This window comes from Molossus molossus, unplaced genomic scaffold, assembly GCF_014108415.1.
Source record: "Molossus molossus isolate mMolMol1 unplaced genomic scaffold, mMolMol1.p scaffold_m16_p_16, whole genome shotgun sequence".
Taxonomy (NCBI): domain Eukaryota; kingdom Metazoa; phylum Chordata; class Mammalia; order Chiroptera; family Molossidae; genus Molossus; species Molossus molossus.
In genome coordinates, this window is record NW_023425351.1 from 71,801,595 (window position 1) to 71,819,232 (window position 17,638).

The 17,638-nt window shown below is 62.8% G+C and overlaps 1 protein-coding gene across 3 annotated transcripts in view; it reads right to left on the bottom strand.

Annotated features, from left to right (window-relative positions):
- Nucleotides 1-17,638, bottom strand: part of TRAPPC9 (trafficking protein particle complex 9) — a 269,592-nt gene that overhangs the window by 43,419 nt on the left and 208,535 nt on the right. For all 3 annotated transcript variants that reach the window (XM_036263854.1, XM_036263852.1, XM_036263853.1), the window contains one exon: nt 14,259-14,349. In XM_036263854.1, the coding sequence (XP_036119747.1) occupies nt 14,259-14,349 (91 nt within the window). The remainder of the gene's footprint in view (nt 1-14,258; nt 14,350-17,638) is intronic.

Here is a 17,638-nt window from a genome sequence, read left to right on the forward strand (position 1 = left end):
CACGGAGCAGAGTGCAGTGCCCACTCTCACGGTCAGCCCTCCTGTCCTCCCTGCTGAGCCTGAGCACGGAGCAGAGTGCAGTGCCCACTCTCACGGTCAGCCCTCCTGTCCTCACCGCTGAGCCTGAGCACGGAGCAGAGTGCAGTGCCCACTCTCACGGTCAGCCCTCCTGTCCTCACCGCTGAGCCTGAGCACGGAGCACAGTGCAGTGTCCACGCTCACGGTCAGCCCTCCTGTCCTCACTGCTGAGCCTGAGCACGCAGCACAGTGCAGTGTCCACTCTCACGGTCAGCCCTCCTGTCCTCCCCGCTGAGCCTGAGCACGGAGCAGAGTGCAGTGTCCACTCTCACGGTCAGCCCTCCTGTCCTCACCACTGAGCCTGAGCACGGAGCAGAGTGCACTGTCCACGTTCACGGTCAGCCCTCCTGTCCTCACCGCTGAGCCTGAGCACGGAGCAGAGTGCAGTGTCCACGCTCACGGTCAGCCCTCCTGTCCTCCCTGCTGAGCCTGAGCACGGAGCAGAGTGCACTGTCCACGTTCACGGTCAGCCCTCCTGTCCTCACCGCTGAGCCTGAGCACGGAGCAGAGTGCAGTGCCCACTCTCACGGTCAGCCCTCCTGTCCTCACCGCTGAGCCTGAGCACGGAGCACAGTGCAGTGTCCACGCTCACGGTCAGCCCTCCTGTCCTCACAGCTGAGCCTGAGCACGCAGCACAGTGCACTGTCCACTCTCACGGTCAGCCCTCCTGTCCTCCCCGCTGAGCCTGAGCACGGAGCAGAGTGCAGTGTCCACGCTCACGGTCAGCCCTCCTGTCCTCCCCGCTGAGCCTGAGCACGGAGCAGAGTGCAGTGCCCACTCTCACGGTCAGCCCTCCTGTCCTCACCGCTGAGCCTGAGCACGGAGCAGAGTGCAGTGCCCACTCTCACGGTCAGCCCTCCTGTCCTCACCGCTGAGCCTGAGCACGGAGCACAGTGCAGTGTCCACTCTCACGGTCAGCCCTCCTGTCCTCCCCGCTGAGCCTGAGCACGGAGCAGAGTGCACTGTCCACGCTCACGGTCAGCCCTCCTGTCCTCACCGCTGAGCCTGAGCACGGAGCAGAGTGCAGTGTCCACGCTCACGGTCAGCCCTCCTGTCCTCCCTGCTGAGCCTGAGCACGGAGCAGAGTGCAGTGCCCACTCTCACGGTCAGCCCTCCTGTCCTCACCGCTGAGCCTGAGCACGGAGCAGAGTGCAGTGCCCACTCTCACGGTCAGCCCTCCTGTCCTCCCCGCTGAGCCTGAGCACGGAGCAGAGTGCAGTGTCCACGCTCACGGTCAGCCCTCCTGTCCTCACTGCTGAGCCTGAGCACGCAGCACAGTGCAGTGTCCACTCTCACGGTCAGCCCTCCTGTCCTCACCGCTGAGCCTGAGCACGGAGCAGAGTGCAGTGTCCACTCTCACGGTCAGCCCTCCTGGCCTCCCTGCTGAGCCTGAGCACGGAGCAGAGTGCAGTGCCCACTCTCACGGTCAGCCCTCCTGTCCTCACCGCTGAGCCTGAGCACGGAGCAGAGTGCAGTGCCCACTCTCACGGTCAGCCCTCCTGTCCTCCCCGCTGAGCCTGAGCACGCAGCAGAGTGCAGTGTCCACGCTCACGGTCAGCCCTCCTGTCCTCCCCGCTGAGCCTGAGCACGCAGCACAGTGCAGTGTCCACTCTCACGGTCAGCCCTCCTGTCCTCCCCGCTGAGCCTGAGCACGGAGCAGAGTGCAGTGTCCACTCTCACGGTCAGCCCTCCTGTCCTCACCGCTGAGCCTGAGCACGGAGCAGAGTGCAGTGCCCACTCTCACGGTCAGCCCTCCTGTCCTCACCGCTGAGCCTGAGCACGGAGCAGAGTGCAGTGCCCACTCTCACGGTCAGCCCTCCTGTCCTCACCGCTGAGCCTGAGCACGGAGCAGAGTGCAGTGCCCACTCTCACGGTCAGCCCTCCTGTCCTCACCGCTGAGCCTGAGCACGGAGCAGAGTGCAGTGTCCACGCTCACGGTCAGCCCTCCTGTCCTCACTGCTGAGCCTGAGCACGGAGCAGAGTGCAGTGCCCACTCTCACGGTCAGCCCTCCTGTCCTCACCGCTGAGCCTGAGCACGGAGCAGAGTGCAGTGCCCACTCTCACGGTCAGCCCTCCTGTCCTCACCACTGAGCCTGAGCACGGAGCAGAGTGCAGTGCCCACTCTCACGGTCAGCCCTCCTGTCCTCACCGCTGAGCCTGAGCACGGAGCAGAGTGCACTGTCCACGTTCACGGTCAGCCCTCCTGTCCTCACCACTGAGCCTGAGCACGGAGCAGAGTGCAGTGTCCACGCTCACGGTCAGCCCTCCTGTCCTCCCTGCTGAGCCTGAGCACGCAGCACAGTGCAGTGTCCACGCTCACGGTCAGCCCTCCTGTCCTCCCTGCTGAGCCTGAGCACGGAGCAGAGTGCAGTGTCCACGCTCACGGTCAGCCCTCCTGTCCTCCCCGCTGAGCCTGAGCACGGAGCAGAGTGCAGTGCCCACTCTCACGGTCAGCCCTCCTGTCCTCACCGCTGAGCCTGAGCACGGAGCAGAGTGCAGTGTCCACGCTCACGGTCAGCCCTCCTGTCCTCCCTGCTGAGCCTGAGCACGGAGCAGAGTGCAGTGCCCACTCTCACGGTCAGCCCTCCTGTCCTCACCGCTGAGCCTGAGCACGGAGCAGAGTGCAGTGTCCACGCTCACGGTCAGCCCTCCTGTCCTCACCGCTGAGCCTGAGCACGGAGCAGAGTGCAGTGCCCACTCTCACGGTCAGCCCTCCTGTCCTCACCGCTGAGCCTGAGCACGGAGCAGAGTGCAGTGCCCACTCTCACGGTCAGCCCTCCTGTCCTCACCGCTGAGCCTGAGCACGGAGCAGAGTGCAGTGCCCACTCTCACGGTCAGCCCTCCTGTCCTCCCCGCTGAGCCAGAGCACGGAGCAGAGTGCAGTGCCCACTCTCACGGTCAGCCCTCCTGTCCTCACTGCTGAGCCTGAGCACGGAGCAGAGTGCAGTGCCCACTCTCACGGTCAGCCCTCCTGTCCTCACCGCTGAGCCTGAGCACGGAGCAGAGTGCAGTGCCCACTCTCACGGTCAGCCCTCCTGTCCTCCCCGCTGAGCCTGAGCACGGAGCAGAGTGCAGTGCCCACTCTCACGGTCAGCCCTCCTGTCCTCACTGCTGAGCCTGAGCACGGAGCAGAGTGCAGTGCCCACGCTCACGGTCAGCCCTCCTGTCCTCACCGCTGAGCCTGAGCACGGAGCAGAGTGCAGTGTCCACGCTCACGGTCAGCCCTCCTGTCCTCACCGCTGAGCCTGAGCACGGAGCAGAGTGCAGTGTCCACGCTCACGGTCAGCCCTCCTGTCCTCACCGCTGAGCCTGAGCACGGAGCAGAGTGCACTGTCCACGTTCACGGTCAGCCCTCCTGTCCTCACCACTGAGCCTGAGCACGGAGCAGAGTGCAGTGCCCACTCTCACGGTCAGCCCTCCTGTCCTCACCGCTGAGCCTGAGCACGGAGCAGAGTGCAGTGCCCACTCTCACGGTCAGCCCTCCTGTCCTCACCGCTGAGCCTGAGCACGGAGCAGAGTGCACTGTCCACGTTCACGGTCAGCCCTCCTGTCCTCACCACTGAGCCTGAGCACGGAGCACAGTGCAGTGCCCACTCTCACGGTCAGCCCTCCTGTCCTCCCCGCTGAGCCTGAGCACGGAGCAGAGTGCACTGTCCACGTTCACGGTCAGCCCTCCTGTCCTCCCCGCTGAGCCTGAGCACGCAGCACAGTGCACTGTCCACTCTCACGGTCAGCCCTCCTGTCCTCACCACTGAGCCTGAGCACGGAGCAGAGTGCAGTGCCCACTCTCACGGTCAGCCCTCCTGTCCTCACCGCTGAGCCTGAGCACGGAGCAGAGTGCACTGTCCACGCTCACGGTCAGCCCTCCTGTCCTCCCCGCTGAGCCTGAGCACGGAGCAGAGTGCAGTGCCCACTCTCACGGTCAGCCCTCCTGTCCTCACTGAGCCTGAGCACGGAGCAGAGTGCACTGCCCACTTGAAGCGACAACAGTTTCACGAGACCAGAGCCAGTAGCGAGGCAGAGACCAGGTCTGCCGAGGCAGGGCACCCTGTGTGCACCCACAGATGTTCCACACGCGGCCCCCACCCTGCAGGCCCTCCTCCGGGACTCCGCTCAGCCCACAGTCTCCAGGTGGAAGCTTTGCCCCAGTCTCTGCCTGTTGAAATGCGACCCCTGGCCCCTGGCCCCGCCCACTCTCCCATGCTGCCTCTTCCATGGCCGCTCCTGGCAGCCTGGACAGTGCACCCAGGCGTCCCACTGTCTCCTCCTGAGCCGCCCACGCCAAGCCCAGGGGCCTGGGACTTCCCAGGCTGCAACGCAGGCCCCTCCGCTCCCTGCCCCTCCCCCAGCGCCTCGCCCAGCCACAGGAAGTGGCATTGACGTCACCTGAGCTGCTGAGGCTGGCAGTCCAGGTGCCCCTGTGGCTGTGCCCCCGATGGATCCCTGAGGCCCAGCTCGCCCACAGGGCCAGCCTCGCTGCCCTTCCCCATGGCCCAGCCCAGCCTGTCTCCATCTCCAGAAGCAGCGATCCCTGTGTGCACTGTCCTAACGACCCACAGAGACGTGCAGCTAAAGGGGCTCCCACCGCTCACTAGGCACCGCATTCCTGAGAGCAAAGTCCAAGCTCCCGAAACAGAAAAGGCATGTGGGTGATGCATGCCACAGGCTCCCAAGCAGGGACACGCGTCTCCCTTCCAGTGACAGCGGCAGGCTCTGCGTCCGGTGGAGGGGCGGCCACGCGCGAGCGAGGCTGCCCAAGTGGAGAGGCTCTGCCTGCAGCCTCACCCTTACACACCGGCGTGGACAGATGCCAGCGCTGCCCACGCAGCCAGCACGGTGCACGGGACAGAGCAGAGCCCCGCCAGGGCCTGGACCCCAGAGGACATGGTGACACGTATGCGGGAAGAGCCAGGAGCAGGGATCTGGATCTGTGGGAGCACGGCGGAGGGGCCGCTGAGGTCGACAGCCAGCTTGGGGTGACGGCCGAGCTGCGCCTTAAAGGATGACTGATGTTTGTCCAGATGGAGCAAAGAAGTGGAGGGGGACACTGCCCGTGGACGCCTCCAACAGGGTGACCCCCACCCCTTTGGGGCCAGAAAACCCTTTGAATCTGATCCCCAAGAAAACAAGCCCCCGAATGGTGCACACAGCTGTGTGCCGCTGGAGGGTGAGCGCACCCAGGGGGCTGGGGGGTGCTCTCCCCAACACAGCCCGGGCCTGGCACACACAGCTCAGCAAGGACACACTGGCCCAGGGCTAGGCCCCCGCCCCCCGCTGGGAGTGCGCAATGACCCAGTGGGCAGCCCACACCCTCCTCACGGGGACCACAAGCGTGGCAGCCAATGTGTGACGACAAGGCAGGCCCTGGCCCAGGAGCCGGGAGCCAGCGGGCACTCCTGTGCGGCATGTGGGGGCCTGAGACTCCACGCCAGGCCCGCGCCCGAGGTCCATCCACACGGAGAGCAGTGTGGACACAGCGCCCGCCAGCGGCTCGTCTCAGCGGAGGCCGTGGCCCTTTGTGCCACTGGACTTCCCCACGGCCTTGAAGTTGGGACTGTGGATCCTTCAGATCAGACGGAGGTTCTGCACGGGAAGTCCTGGCCCAAGGGCTCGGCGGGGAGGGCCCAGGCACTCGGCCCCAGCCCTCCCAACGCGCGGGCGATGCCCAGCACTTTCCTGTCCCTCCAGGATCTGCACTTGTGCCCAGCTCAGGGCCGTCCTCTGTGAAGCCCGTCTCCAAGAGCGGCGGGTCCTCGGCTGGTGTTTTCCAGCGGTGGGACGGGGTTGAGCCTCCAGTGACGAATCACCAGCAAAGGGCCTTGGGGAGAAGGTCGCTGTCAGCAGCTGCCTGACAAAGGTCAGGAGGCTGAGTCTCTGAAGTTGCCCTGTCAGGCTCAAGGTCTGCATCCCGACCAGAGGACAGGCCTCCAAGATCACCTCCTGCGTCAGCTCCTCAGACGGGAAGCTCTCCCCTACGCTGCCCAGTGCACCTCCAGACCGTTCCTGCGTCAGCTCCTCAGACGGGAAGCTCTCCCCTATGCTGGCCAGTGCACCTCCAGACTGTTCCTGCGTCAGCTCCTCAGACGGGAAGGTCTCCCCTATGCTGGGCCAGTGCACCTCCAGACTGTTCCTGCGTCAGCTCCTCAGACGGGAAGGTCTCCCCTACGCTGCCCAGTGCACCTCCAGACCGTTCCTGCATCAGCTCCTCAGACGGGAAGGTCTCCCCTACGCTGCCCAGTGCACCTCCAGACCATTCCTGCGTCAGCTCCTCAGACGGGAAGGTCTCCCCTACACTGACCCAGTGCACCTCCAGACTGTTCCTGCGTCAGCTCCTCAGACGGGAAGGTCTCCCCTATGCTGGCCAGTGCACCTCCAGACTGTTCCTGCGTCAGCTCCTCAGACGGGAAGCTCTCCCCTACGCTGCCCAGTGCACCTCCAGACCGTTCCTGCATCAGCTCCTCAGACGGGAAGCTCTCCCCTACGCTGCCCAGTGCACCTCCAGACCGTTCCTGCGTCAGCTCCTCAGACGGGAGGTCTCCCCTATGCTGGGCCAGTGCACCTCCAGACCGTTCCTGCGTCAGCTCCTCAGACGGGAAGGTCTCCCCTACGCTGCCCAGTGCACCTCCAGACTGTTCCTGCGTCAGCTCCTCAGACGGGAAGGTCTCCCCTACGCTGCCCAGTGCACCTCCAGACTGTTCCTGCGTCAGCTCCTCAGACGGGAAGCTCTCCCCTATGCTGGCCAGTGCACCTCCAGACCGTTCCTGCATCAGCTCCTCAGACGGGAAGCTCTCCCCTATGCTGGGCCAGTGCACCTCCAGACCGTTCCTGCGTCAGCTCCTCAGACGGGAAGGTCTCCCCTACGCTGCCCAGTGCACCTCCAGACCGTTCCTGCGTCAGCTCCTCAGACGGGAAGGTCTCCCCTACGCTGCCCAGTGCACCTCCAGACTGTTCCTGCGTCAGCTCCTCAGACGGGAAGGTCTCCCCTACGCTGCCCAGTGCACCTCTAGACTGTTCCTGCGTCAGCTCCTCAGACGGGAGGTCTCCCCTACGCTGCCCAGTGCACCTCCAGACTGTTCCTGCGTCAGCTCCTCAGACGGGAAGGTCTCCCCTACGCTGCCCAGTGCACCTCCAGACTGTTCCTGCGTCAGCTCCTCAGACAGGAAGGTCTCCCCTACGCTGCCCAGTGTACCTCCAGACTGTTCCTACGTCAGCTCCTCAGACGGGAAGGTCTCCCCTACGCTGCCCAGTGCACCTCCAGACCGGTTCCCTCACTGAGCCATCAGCTCGGCTTCAAACACGCCCTCGGCATCGCTCTGCTGACTCAGCATGTTCCAGCGCAGCGCGTACGACACGGAAGTGAGTGAGGCACGCGAGGCCAGCACCTTCCCGCCTAACGGTGGCCCGGGGAGCCAGCGTGCAGAAGGACGTGGGTGGGGCTGGTCCCAACACAGGACCCCGTGTGACAAGGTGAGCTCGGGGGACCAGCCACGCCCACACTCCCATGGGCTCTCGCCTTGAGCATGTCTTGCTGTCAGGGCCCCGCACATGACACCTCACTCGGGGCGCAGCCCAGCTGCGAAGACCATCACCGGGGGTCACTCAGACCCGTGACCAAAAGCCAGGGCCTCTGTGTCCGGATCTGAAACCCTCTCATGACTGCCGGCTCCGGGCAGGGGCGGGGACGCTGGCACACGTGCCGCGAGCGATGCCACCTGGAGGGAGATGCAGCTGGGCGGCCTGACTGTGGGCCAGTCTGCTCAGCTGCACAGCGGGCCAGGCAGCCCGGGAGGCCCAGCCCTGTGCCTGTGTCGGCAGGACGCGTCCAGAGATACCGACGAAAGATCATGTGGCTCATCTTCTCTGAGCAGACGCCACAGGAGCTGGTTGGATGGCGCGCAGAGTGGCAGTGCCCGGAGGGAGGTGGCTGGCTGTGGCGGCGTGGCCGTCCCTCTCCTGGAGTGAGCGCCCTGCCAGAGGCCTCGCCCCTGCGTGCCCAAGGCTCCGTGTGCTCGGCTGCCGCCCGAGGACCTTCTGCGCTGCCCTGGACGAGGCAGCCCAGGGAGGCCAGAGCTCTGGGCACTGCACAGGAGCCCGCTGACCACCTGCAGACCCGCCAGTCACGCTCCCTCCAGCACGAGGCCTGTTGCCCTCGGGTCCTGCAGCGGCGTGTGGGGAAGGCTGCGGAACCCAGAGACCTCCCCGCAAGGCGGGAGGGCCGGGCCCCTCCCTTTGTTTACCTGGTGGAGGCACAACTGGAAACTGGAGGAAGACTGAGCGCCCTATCGCCTGCTTTCCAACACGTCAGAGACCTTGAATTCACTTTACAGTTAAGGGACAGAAAACACCCGGGACAGCGTGACCTAAGCCACACCATGCAGTTGGCACCAGACAGAGACCGACCCCAACACCGGCCCTGTGACTCTCCACCGCAACCTCTGTCAGTGCGAGTGCCCACCTGCTCCAGGGCTGGCGGCGGACACGGGCCTGGTACAGCAGGTGGCGGAGGGCGTGCCCGGCAGGCCCTGCAGAGCTGCGACCACCTGCCCCTCCCTGCCACTCTGGAAAGACCCCTGCCACCCCCTTCCCGATGCTGGAAGTGAGGGCTCAGCAAATGACCGGGCCGCAGGCTGCCGAGACCCATGAATCCAGCCCGGAGGCCTCTGCCCGCGTGGAGGCAGGTCACTCCCCACCGGGCCTGGCCCTCTGCGGCCCCGGCACCAGGAGGCTGCTAGCACCCGGCAGCTGGACAGGAAACACATGTGAGCCTGGCAGGAAACATGTGTGAGCTCGGCAGGAAACATGTGTGTGCTCGGCAGGAAACACGTGTGTGCTCGGCAGGAAACACGTGTGAGCCTGGCAGGAAACACGTGTGAGCCTGGCAGGAAACACGTGTGTGCGTGGCAGGAAACGCGTGTGAGCGCGGCAGGAAACGCGTGTGAGCTCGGCAGGAAACATGTGTGAGCCTGGCAGGACACACGTGTGAGCCTGGCAGAAAACGCGTGTGAGCGCGGCAGGAAACGCGTGTGAGCTCGGCAGGAAACATGTGTGAGCCTGGCAGGACACACGTGTGAGCCTGGCAGGAAACGCGTGTGAGCTTGGCAGGAAACACCTGTGGTCACGCCCGGCAGGAAACGCGTGTGAGCGCAGCAGGAAACACGTGTGAGTGTGGCAGGAAACGCGTGTGAGCTCGGCAGGAAACGTGTGAGCCTGGCAGGACACACGTGTGAGCCTGGCAGGAAACGCGTGTGAGCGCGGCAGGAAACGCGTGTGAGCTCGGCAGGAAACACGTGTGAGCCTGGCAGGACACACGTGTGTGCGTGGCAGGAAACGCGTGTGAGCGCGGCAGGAAACGCGTGTGAGCCCGGCAGGAAACGCGTGCGGAACTGAGCGGTGCGGGGACCTGGCTGGATTTACGTCTCACTGCTCAGCACCCAGTCCAGCCAGCCGTCCAAACGCTCCTCGTTTTGCTGAGATTAGTGGCAGCAGAGGAGAGAACTGGAGGCCAGCGCGAGGAGGGAGCCACCCCTGCAATTCAGAGCCCCCTGGGGATGAGGGGGAGGTCAGAGGGGCTGTTTCAGGGCGCAGAGCAGGGGCCTCTGCAGACCAACAGCACCTTGCCCCGGGAGCCCCCTGCCCGGCTAGTTCTGTCTGCTGAGAACACCGCCTTTCCCCCCAACAAGCCTGGGAATTCTTTGTTCATTTGTTACAGATGTTTCTCCCTTTCCCCCCACTGACACCCTCCTCCCAACCCCGCCCCCAACATTATTGTCTATGTCCTTGGTTACTCACACATGCGTATAAGTTCTGTGGTTTATCTCCTCCCTCCCCTCTAACCCCCTCTTCTGAGGTTTGTCAGTCTGCTCCCCACTTCCATGTCTCTGGGTCTGTTTTTTCCCTCAGCTTGTTTTGTTCATTATATTCCACAAATAAGTGAGATCACGTGATACTGGTCTTTCTCTGCTTGGCTCGTCTCACTCAGGACAGCACTCTCCAGGTCCCTCCCTGCCGCCTCGGAGGGCAAGAGACCTTTCTCCCTCACAGCTGCGTAGTGCTCCGTCGTGCGCAGCACACGCCTGGGGAGTCTCGAGGAAGCAGATCGTGTCTCGTTCACGCACTCATTCCGCTCAAAGCACCACTCTGCCTGTTGAACAGTCACAGCAGAATAGATACACGTGTGGAATCCTTGCTAGTACCAGTCATTCGACAGGCATGTGCCTTGTGCCCTCTCTGTCCGGTCGGGAGTAGGCCCTGGGGCCAGGGGTGGACACGGCATGGCCCCGGTCCCCGGCGAGCTGAGCGAGGGGGCGGGCATGCCCCGGGGAAGGCGTGTCTGAGAAGGGTGACAGTGTCCAGGCCCCGAGGAGGGAGCCTGAGCCCAGCAGCAGAGGTGAGATGACAAGGGAGTACCACGGGCCACGCAGCCCGGCAGCCCTTCGTCCTGCCCAGCTCAGTTCTGAGCCCATGGGTCTGGGAGACGCGGTGGGCTGGGGAGGGTGTTGGGGCGCCTGGCACAGTAGAGACACCCCATGTGGGATGCCAGCCACTTGGTAAGCAACTGAGACCCTGGAGGGTGGGGAGGGCCGGAGGAGGCAGGCGGTTGGTACAGGCAGAGGGGCTGACGACCGTGTGGCTGCATCACCGACGCGGGCAGCGGACGTCTCGATGCCGAGGAGGAAGCACAGGAACGGAAGGCGGCACCTGTGGTGCTGGATGGAGCGAGCGGGGCACCTGAGGGCGTGGCTGTCACTGCAGAGATGGGCTGAGGTGTCCGGGTGTGTGTGTATCCGTACAAGTGCATGTCTGTTTCCCGGGCCTGTCCTCCAAGGAGGCATGGGAGTAACACCCCAACAGGAGTGGCCATCCCTCACCCCTGGATCCTGGCTGCTGAACCCAGGCCTTCACTAAAGGGAACCGACGTGTTGGAACAACGGGTGACGTCAGGCTAGTTCAAGACGACGCCGGGACGCCTGTGACAGAGAGCAAGGACGTGGTCCCAGACGACGGAGACATGTCCAGAGGCCGGACATCAACAGGGAGGAGCTCCCGTATGAATCGAAGACCATCTGAGCATCCAAACACATAAACGAGTAATATTTTAACCCACTGACTAAAATGGGAGAGGATGAACCTATTCAAGTGGAAATGAACGGACAGGAGTCGGACATCACACCCTTCAAAGCACCTTCCCACACAATCCTGACCACAGGGCAAAGGGGACTTCGTCGTCGGGAACGGGCAGACACCGCCGTCGTCAGAGGTCAACCTGACCAGCTGACAGTGGGACAGGTGGACCTGCGCCCGAGACACGCGAGGGGGACGCAGCACCGCCTCGTGGCACCCGTGACACACACTGAACGCGGCACCAGGACCCGGGCACAAACGCAAGCCGAGCAGCAGGCTGCACACGGCCGGCGGGGCGTCTGGAGCACCAGGGTGGCGAGCGTCAGGGAAGAGAGGGGTGTTCCCGACCCGAGGAGGTCAGAGACTGGGACACAGGGTGTGACAAGGGATTCTGAATGACACCGAGACTTTTTTTTTCCAAACTTTTTAAAAATATGTTTTTACTGATTTTCCAGAGACAGAGGGAGGGAGAGAGAGATAGAAACTTCGTTGTGAGATAGAAACATCGATCGGCTGCCTCCTGCACAGCCCCCATTGGGGACCGAACCTGAAACCCAGGCATGTGCCCTGACCAGGAACTGAACCCCAGTCCATGGAGCGACGCTCAATCCCCTGAGCCACACCAGCCGGGCAAGACCGCAATGTTTTTAGGTGTAAAGGACACTGTTGGGATAATGGGCAAAACTTGAGAGGGGCCAGGTGTCACATGGCAGGACGGGCGCCAACGCCCTGGCTCGGACGGCGGCGCTGTGCTGATACGAGAGAATGTCCTTGTTTGCGGCAAAGACACATGAAAACACCCGGCCGATGGTGCATCAGGCCAGTCACTCCAAATGGTTCAGAAAAAACAACCTGACTACTGTACTTGCAACTTTCCACAGTTTGTGCACAATGACAAGTTACTTCTGGGAGAGAAATAGGGGATGGGCCCTGCCTCGCTCTTCAGACCTTCACCACTTCCAGGTGAGTGAAAGATTCAAACGTTAGAACAGATGAACCCCGGAAAGTACCAGAAGAAACTACGGGAGGATTTAAGAAACATATATTGAAAATGAGGAAAATCAAACATGATACAAAAACAAGACATTTTACGAGACTGCTGAGTCTCGTCAGCCTCCCCCGCGGCACGCATGCCCGGGAGGACAGCACGTGGACAATGTTACGACAGAAAGGACCAGGGCCCACCTGAGGGCCCCAAGGCGTCGAGTAAACAGTCACAGTGCACCCTGCGTGGGGCTGGGAAGCGAGCCCCATGCCCACGCACGCTGGCTTCTCCACAGGACCCAGGGCCGTGTCTCACCCCTGCTCCCAGAAGACACACACCAGCTCCCACAGTGTGCGCCAGGCCCCTGTGGGCGGTCTGGTGACTGACCTGGGTCCCCTCCCACATCGGACTGGGAGCATCTTACAGTCAGGGATCAAGTTTAACTTATGTTTGGGGCCACAGCTCGGACAGCGCCTGGTGCAGACTAGGTCAGCACACAGCTCTTCACTGAACAAATGGGTGAACCCCTCTGTCAGAGAGCCCACGTGCTCCACATGACCTTAGGTAACATGGACCAAAAGGGAATGACCATGGTGACCTCACAGACTTGGGTGGGTGGGTGGACAAACCGGGTGGAGCATTTGGTCACTGTGTTGTGCTCCCCAAAAGTGAGGGCGTGTCACTTTCTGAAGCAAGGCAGTGGGCGCACCACACGCCATCACGTGGTCACGCCTCTTACACGGCATCGTCCTCAGCCTACGAGCACCGCCTGCACACCACCCAGCTCAGGTCTGCCTAGTGGTCATGTGCACTGAAGACACCGCTCCAAAATGTAGCTGACCCCAGTCTGCACTCACTGGCGTCAGCAGAGAGCGCAGACCAGTCACTGTGTGTCCGAGGAAGAGCGACCAGATGCAGGAGGCACCGCAGTGGGCTCTCAGAGCGGCGTCTGACTCAGCCCGAGTCACCACGACCCTGGATCTATGGAGACACCTGGAAACAGCCCTCAAGACAGACGGCCAGAGAGCACAGTGGGCTCTGAACCCCCGCCCACCCTGGTCTTCCCACCTGGAGGTACAGCCTCCCCGGGATACCCCGGCCCCTGGCGTGGGGCCCTGTCCTGTCCGCCCCGTCTCCACACACAGTCCTGGACCCTCCAGAACCTCTGCTTCCTCCTCTCCGTGCGGATCCCACCGGAGCACGTGGACTCTGAGGGAGGGCTCATCCATTCGATCAGTAAAGAGCCGTCTACTGACCTAGTGCGGATCCCACCGGCCCCTCCAAGGGGTGAGAGGAGCCCACTCCCAGGACCAAGCATCTCTTAAACCTGCACGAGGAGCCAGCGCCCTCAGCATCTCATTTACAAATAGGAAACAGGCTCAGAAACGTGGCCGCTTGCCCAAGGAAGCCACATCACGTGGCAGCAGCAGAGCGCAGACCGGGACCAAGGCAGCTTCACGGGCCTGTCCGTGCCGCTGACGCGGTTGTTCCTCTCCGTCCCCAGATTCCATGATAAAATAACAAAGCCTCTCACGTCAACAAAAATACTACATTTAGCTTGTTTCTCAGCAAAACGTTACTGACGGCTCTTCAGAAAGACACAGACGGGCCAACACCCCAGGTGCACCGGAGCCAGGGTCCGGGCTGAGCGCCGCGGGGAGCGGAGGTAGGTACCAGCACACACGTCCACGCCGACCCCACGGGGAGCTGTCAGCGCGCACCCGTGTGAACTGAGAAAGGAGGTGACCCGCCCGGCCCCTCCCCACAGAAGACACGCCCATCTGCACACGGCCATGGCCGCCAGGGACAGCAGACTCGACAGCACGAACCTGTGAAACCCGCACCGGGAACCGAGGGGCCCCGACGCGCACCCCGCACCTGTTTCGAAGGCCCTGAGCCCTTTCACAGGGTCGTGCTGACAGGACACCCCTGAGGTGCTGAGCCCAGGTGAGGTGCTGAGCCCAGGTGAGATGCAGACGCCCGCAGGGCGTGGTGAGCCCCGCCCCAGCCCCAAGGTTCCCATGACGACCTGAGCACAGCCGGGCGGCTGCAGGCAAGGGAGGGCCGTACTCACCCCACTGCAGAGGCGCCAGCTGCAGGTGCTCCAGGACGAGCTGGTTCAGCAGCCCTTCCACACTCGCCTCGCCCGTGCGCTTCAACGAGAGGTGAGCTCGGTCAAGGACAACGCAGCTGTGCTGGGCCCCCAGGACGGGAGGAGGAGTCCGAGCAGTGTCCAGACAGACTCTCGGGCAGGAAACCACCTGCAGCAGAGACATGCCCTGCTCTGCTCATGGGGCGGTCTGGCCAACCTGCACGACGTCACCTGTGTGTGTGGAAACCATGCCTTCTCCTCCCCACCCCAGAGCTGGTCAGTGAGGCCAGTTTTGTACAGAAGCCCAGTGAAATCATTTTAATCCAACACCTATCTAATCCAACATGAGGGGTTGTTTTTCCTTAACACAGCACCAAACTGTGGCTGTCTGTTCAGTACCAAGTGTGTTTCGGACAGGGGTCGATTCATGCTGTGTTGGGATGAAGCCATGCAGGTAAAGCAGGGTAGGGCTGAGGCTGAGATCCAGGGGGCCCGGGGCCCCAAGGGAACGAACCCTCTAATGGGCTCTGCTCTCTCTCTTCTTAGTGGCATGTGGCAGCTGAACGCGGGGTGGGGGTACCTGGAGACTCTTGGCCTGGCTTTGGATCTTGGCACCACCACTGGTGAGCCTGGGCGGGCCTCAGTGCATCATCTGTAAAATGGGCTTAACAGAAACACACCTCCAGGGCCATCACAAGGAGTGAAGTAATCCACAGGCAGCAAGGGTGTCGCCCCCTAGCGAGTGTCAGCCGGCACTCTCGTCTCCTAGTCCTCCCTTCTCCCTGCCCAGGAACCAGGCCGCACGGGGTGGCCGGGACTGCCCGGGGACCTGGCTCTGCCACAAGCAACTTACTGCAGTGTCCCTCCCAAAGAGGCTCTCTCCCTAAGAAGAAGCTTCCAAACAAAACCTCGCCACCTGATCACACACACAGTCTGTTTGCTGAGCTGATGTTACTCCTGTTGCACACTTCACACTGCACTGTTAATTGGTCGCGTGGTCCTGGGACAATCTGGGAGGGAAAGTTCCCTCATCCACCTCGTCCATTCAAGGAGGTATCAAGCGGATGTGTAAGATAAGGCCCTGAGGTGGCCAGGGACAGAGCTAGGACTGACCCCAGCTGGCACTCACAGGCCTGTGGGGAGACCCGTGTCGTCACCATGTTACATGGGTGGCTCTGTGTCCTTCCCCTTCTCAGGCCACATCTCAGCGAGGGCACCCCCGTCTGAGCCGGGGGTCACCATGGCAGAGGGCCCTCCTTCAGCTCCATTGTCTTTGAGAAACCAAACCCCCTTTTCCTACGAGGAACCAGCACAGAGAAAGCCTGCCGAGCGCTTGGGCCCCTGGGTGCTTTGGGACCTCAGAGATGACCCGCTCAGCCCCTGCCCAGCCTAAGGCGTGACGGACACACGCAGCACCACGGGACGGGAGGGTGGGACCAGGTCTTAGGATGCTCCACAGAGCGCTTTCCACCACTGCCAGGAGGACACACCCCCTTCTTCTCAGGAGAAGCACCCACAAAGCCCCCTTTGCCCCCAGACACAGTCACAGCCAGTGACTGACGGACGGGGGGTGTGTGCAAAGGCTGGCCCTTGCTCACGCTGAGAGCAGCCCTGAGGAAGCCAAGCTCCAGGACAGAGGCCAGCTCTCTGCCCACGTCTTCCCTCCCCCTCTGCCCATCGTGCCCTAAGGTTTCTCCTGAGCCCCACCCCTGGCTCTGAGCACCTGCCAGGCTCACGGGCTGGGGGTCGGGGGCGGGAGGCACCAGGCCTGTATTTTTTAGGATGAGGGAATAGAGGCTTTTGCATTGTGGACTGAGTGTCTGCAGACTCAGTCTGAGAACCAGGGTGTGCAGGCCCCAAGTGGGGTCAAGGAGTGTGTGGCTGGCTCCCTGGCCCCCAAGGAGTGTTCACCGAGGCTGAACCTGGGGTTTCCCTCTCCTCCTCCAGCCCCCAGGTGACCACCTGTGCAAACAGCCACGCTCCTGGCAACCGGCAGCCCACTCTCGGTGCTCGGGAGTTTACTTTTCTCCAGAGCAGACGCTTCTTGTGACGAATCTACTGGCTGGGGAGGTCTCCATCGTTATGAGTAGAACTGCACGGTGTTTCCTCCCCACCGGCCCTGTGGGAGTTGTGCAGAAACAAACCCGCACTTGGTCCTCAAAGAGCCCGCACCCGGGAGGGGCTGTGCCCAGCCCTCCCTGCGCTCCCGCAGACCAGCCAGGCCCCTCTCCCGTGCGGCTGGGTGGCCCTGTCCCCTGGGCGTTTCCTTGTGTGCAATTAAGACTTCAGAATACGCACATCACCCCTCTTGTAAACACTCGCGCCAGGCGCTCGAGGCGGACCGACCGCGGCGCCCGCAGCGCAGAAGGGCTGGTCAGCTGGAGGAGCCAGCCGGTGCGAGTCACGGCAGGGCTGCCAAATGGCGCCGGAGCTTTGGAGACCGTTCCCTCAGCACATTTCGGTATTAATTTGCTTTCGGGTGTGAGCCACACAATCATACAGCTGAGCTGACACAGCTAATCACCTGCATCCACACACCCCTTTCCGGCCTCGTGAGCCACCCCGCAGCACTGTCTGCGCTGAACCTGCGAGGCGAAGCCGGCCAGCCGGGCACGTGCTGCTCATCAGTCACTGCTCGCCAAGATCAGAGTCAGTGATGGGGGGACTGCCACGTCTTAAATACACACCCTGGCATTCGGGGCGAGAGGTCATTACTAGTGATGATAATGGCACTAATTGCTATAATTATTTCTCCCATGAGAGAGGCCCTGTGGTAAGTGTTTAACATAGATCTTCTCGATTTAACACCGTTTTCAAATTAGAGTTGAGAACACGAAGGGTGGGAGGTAGGGACTGTCGTTTCCATTTCTGAGAGTTTGTAAAAGTCGGCACGTGCAGAGGCTGACACGGCTAAGAGGCAGGATCAAGGCGGCCTCACCCTGGACTCACGCTCTGGACCCACCTTCAGACGCAGCAACCCTGGCAGCCAGGACCCATGACCCCTCCGGGCACACGGCCCGGCCTGCGGGGGACCTGGGAGCAGGCACACAGCTAGGAGCCAGGCCTGCGGGGGACCTGGGAGCAGGCACACAGCTAGGAGCCAGGCCTGCGGGGACCTGGGAGCAGGCACACAGCTAGGAGCCAGGCCTGCGGGGGACCTGGGAGCAGGCACACAGCTAGGAGCCCGGCCTGCGGGGACCTGGGAGCAGGCACACAGCTAGGAGCCCGGCCTGCGGGGGACCTGGGAGCAGGCACACAGCTAGGAGCCCGACCTGCGGGGGACCTGGGAGCAGGCACACAGCTAGGAGCCAGGCCTGCGGGGGACCTGGGAGCAGGCACACAGCTAGGAGCCAGGCCTGCGG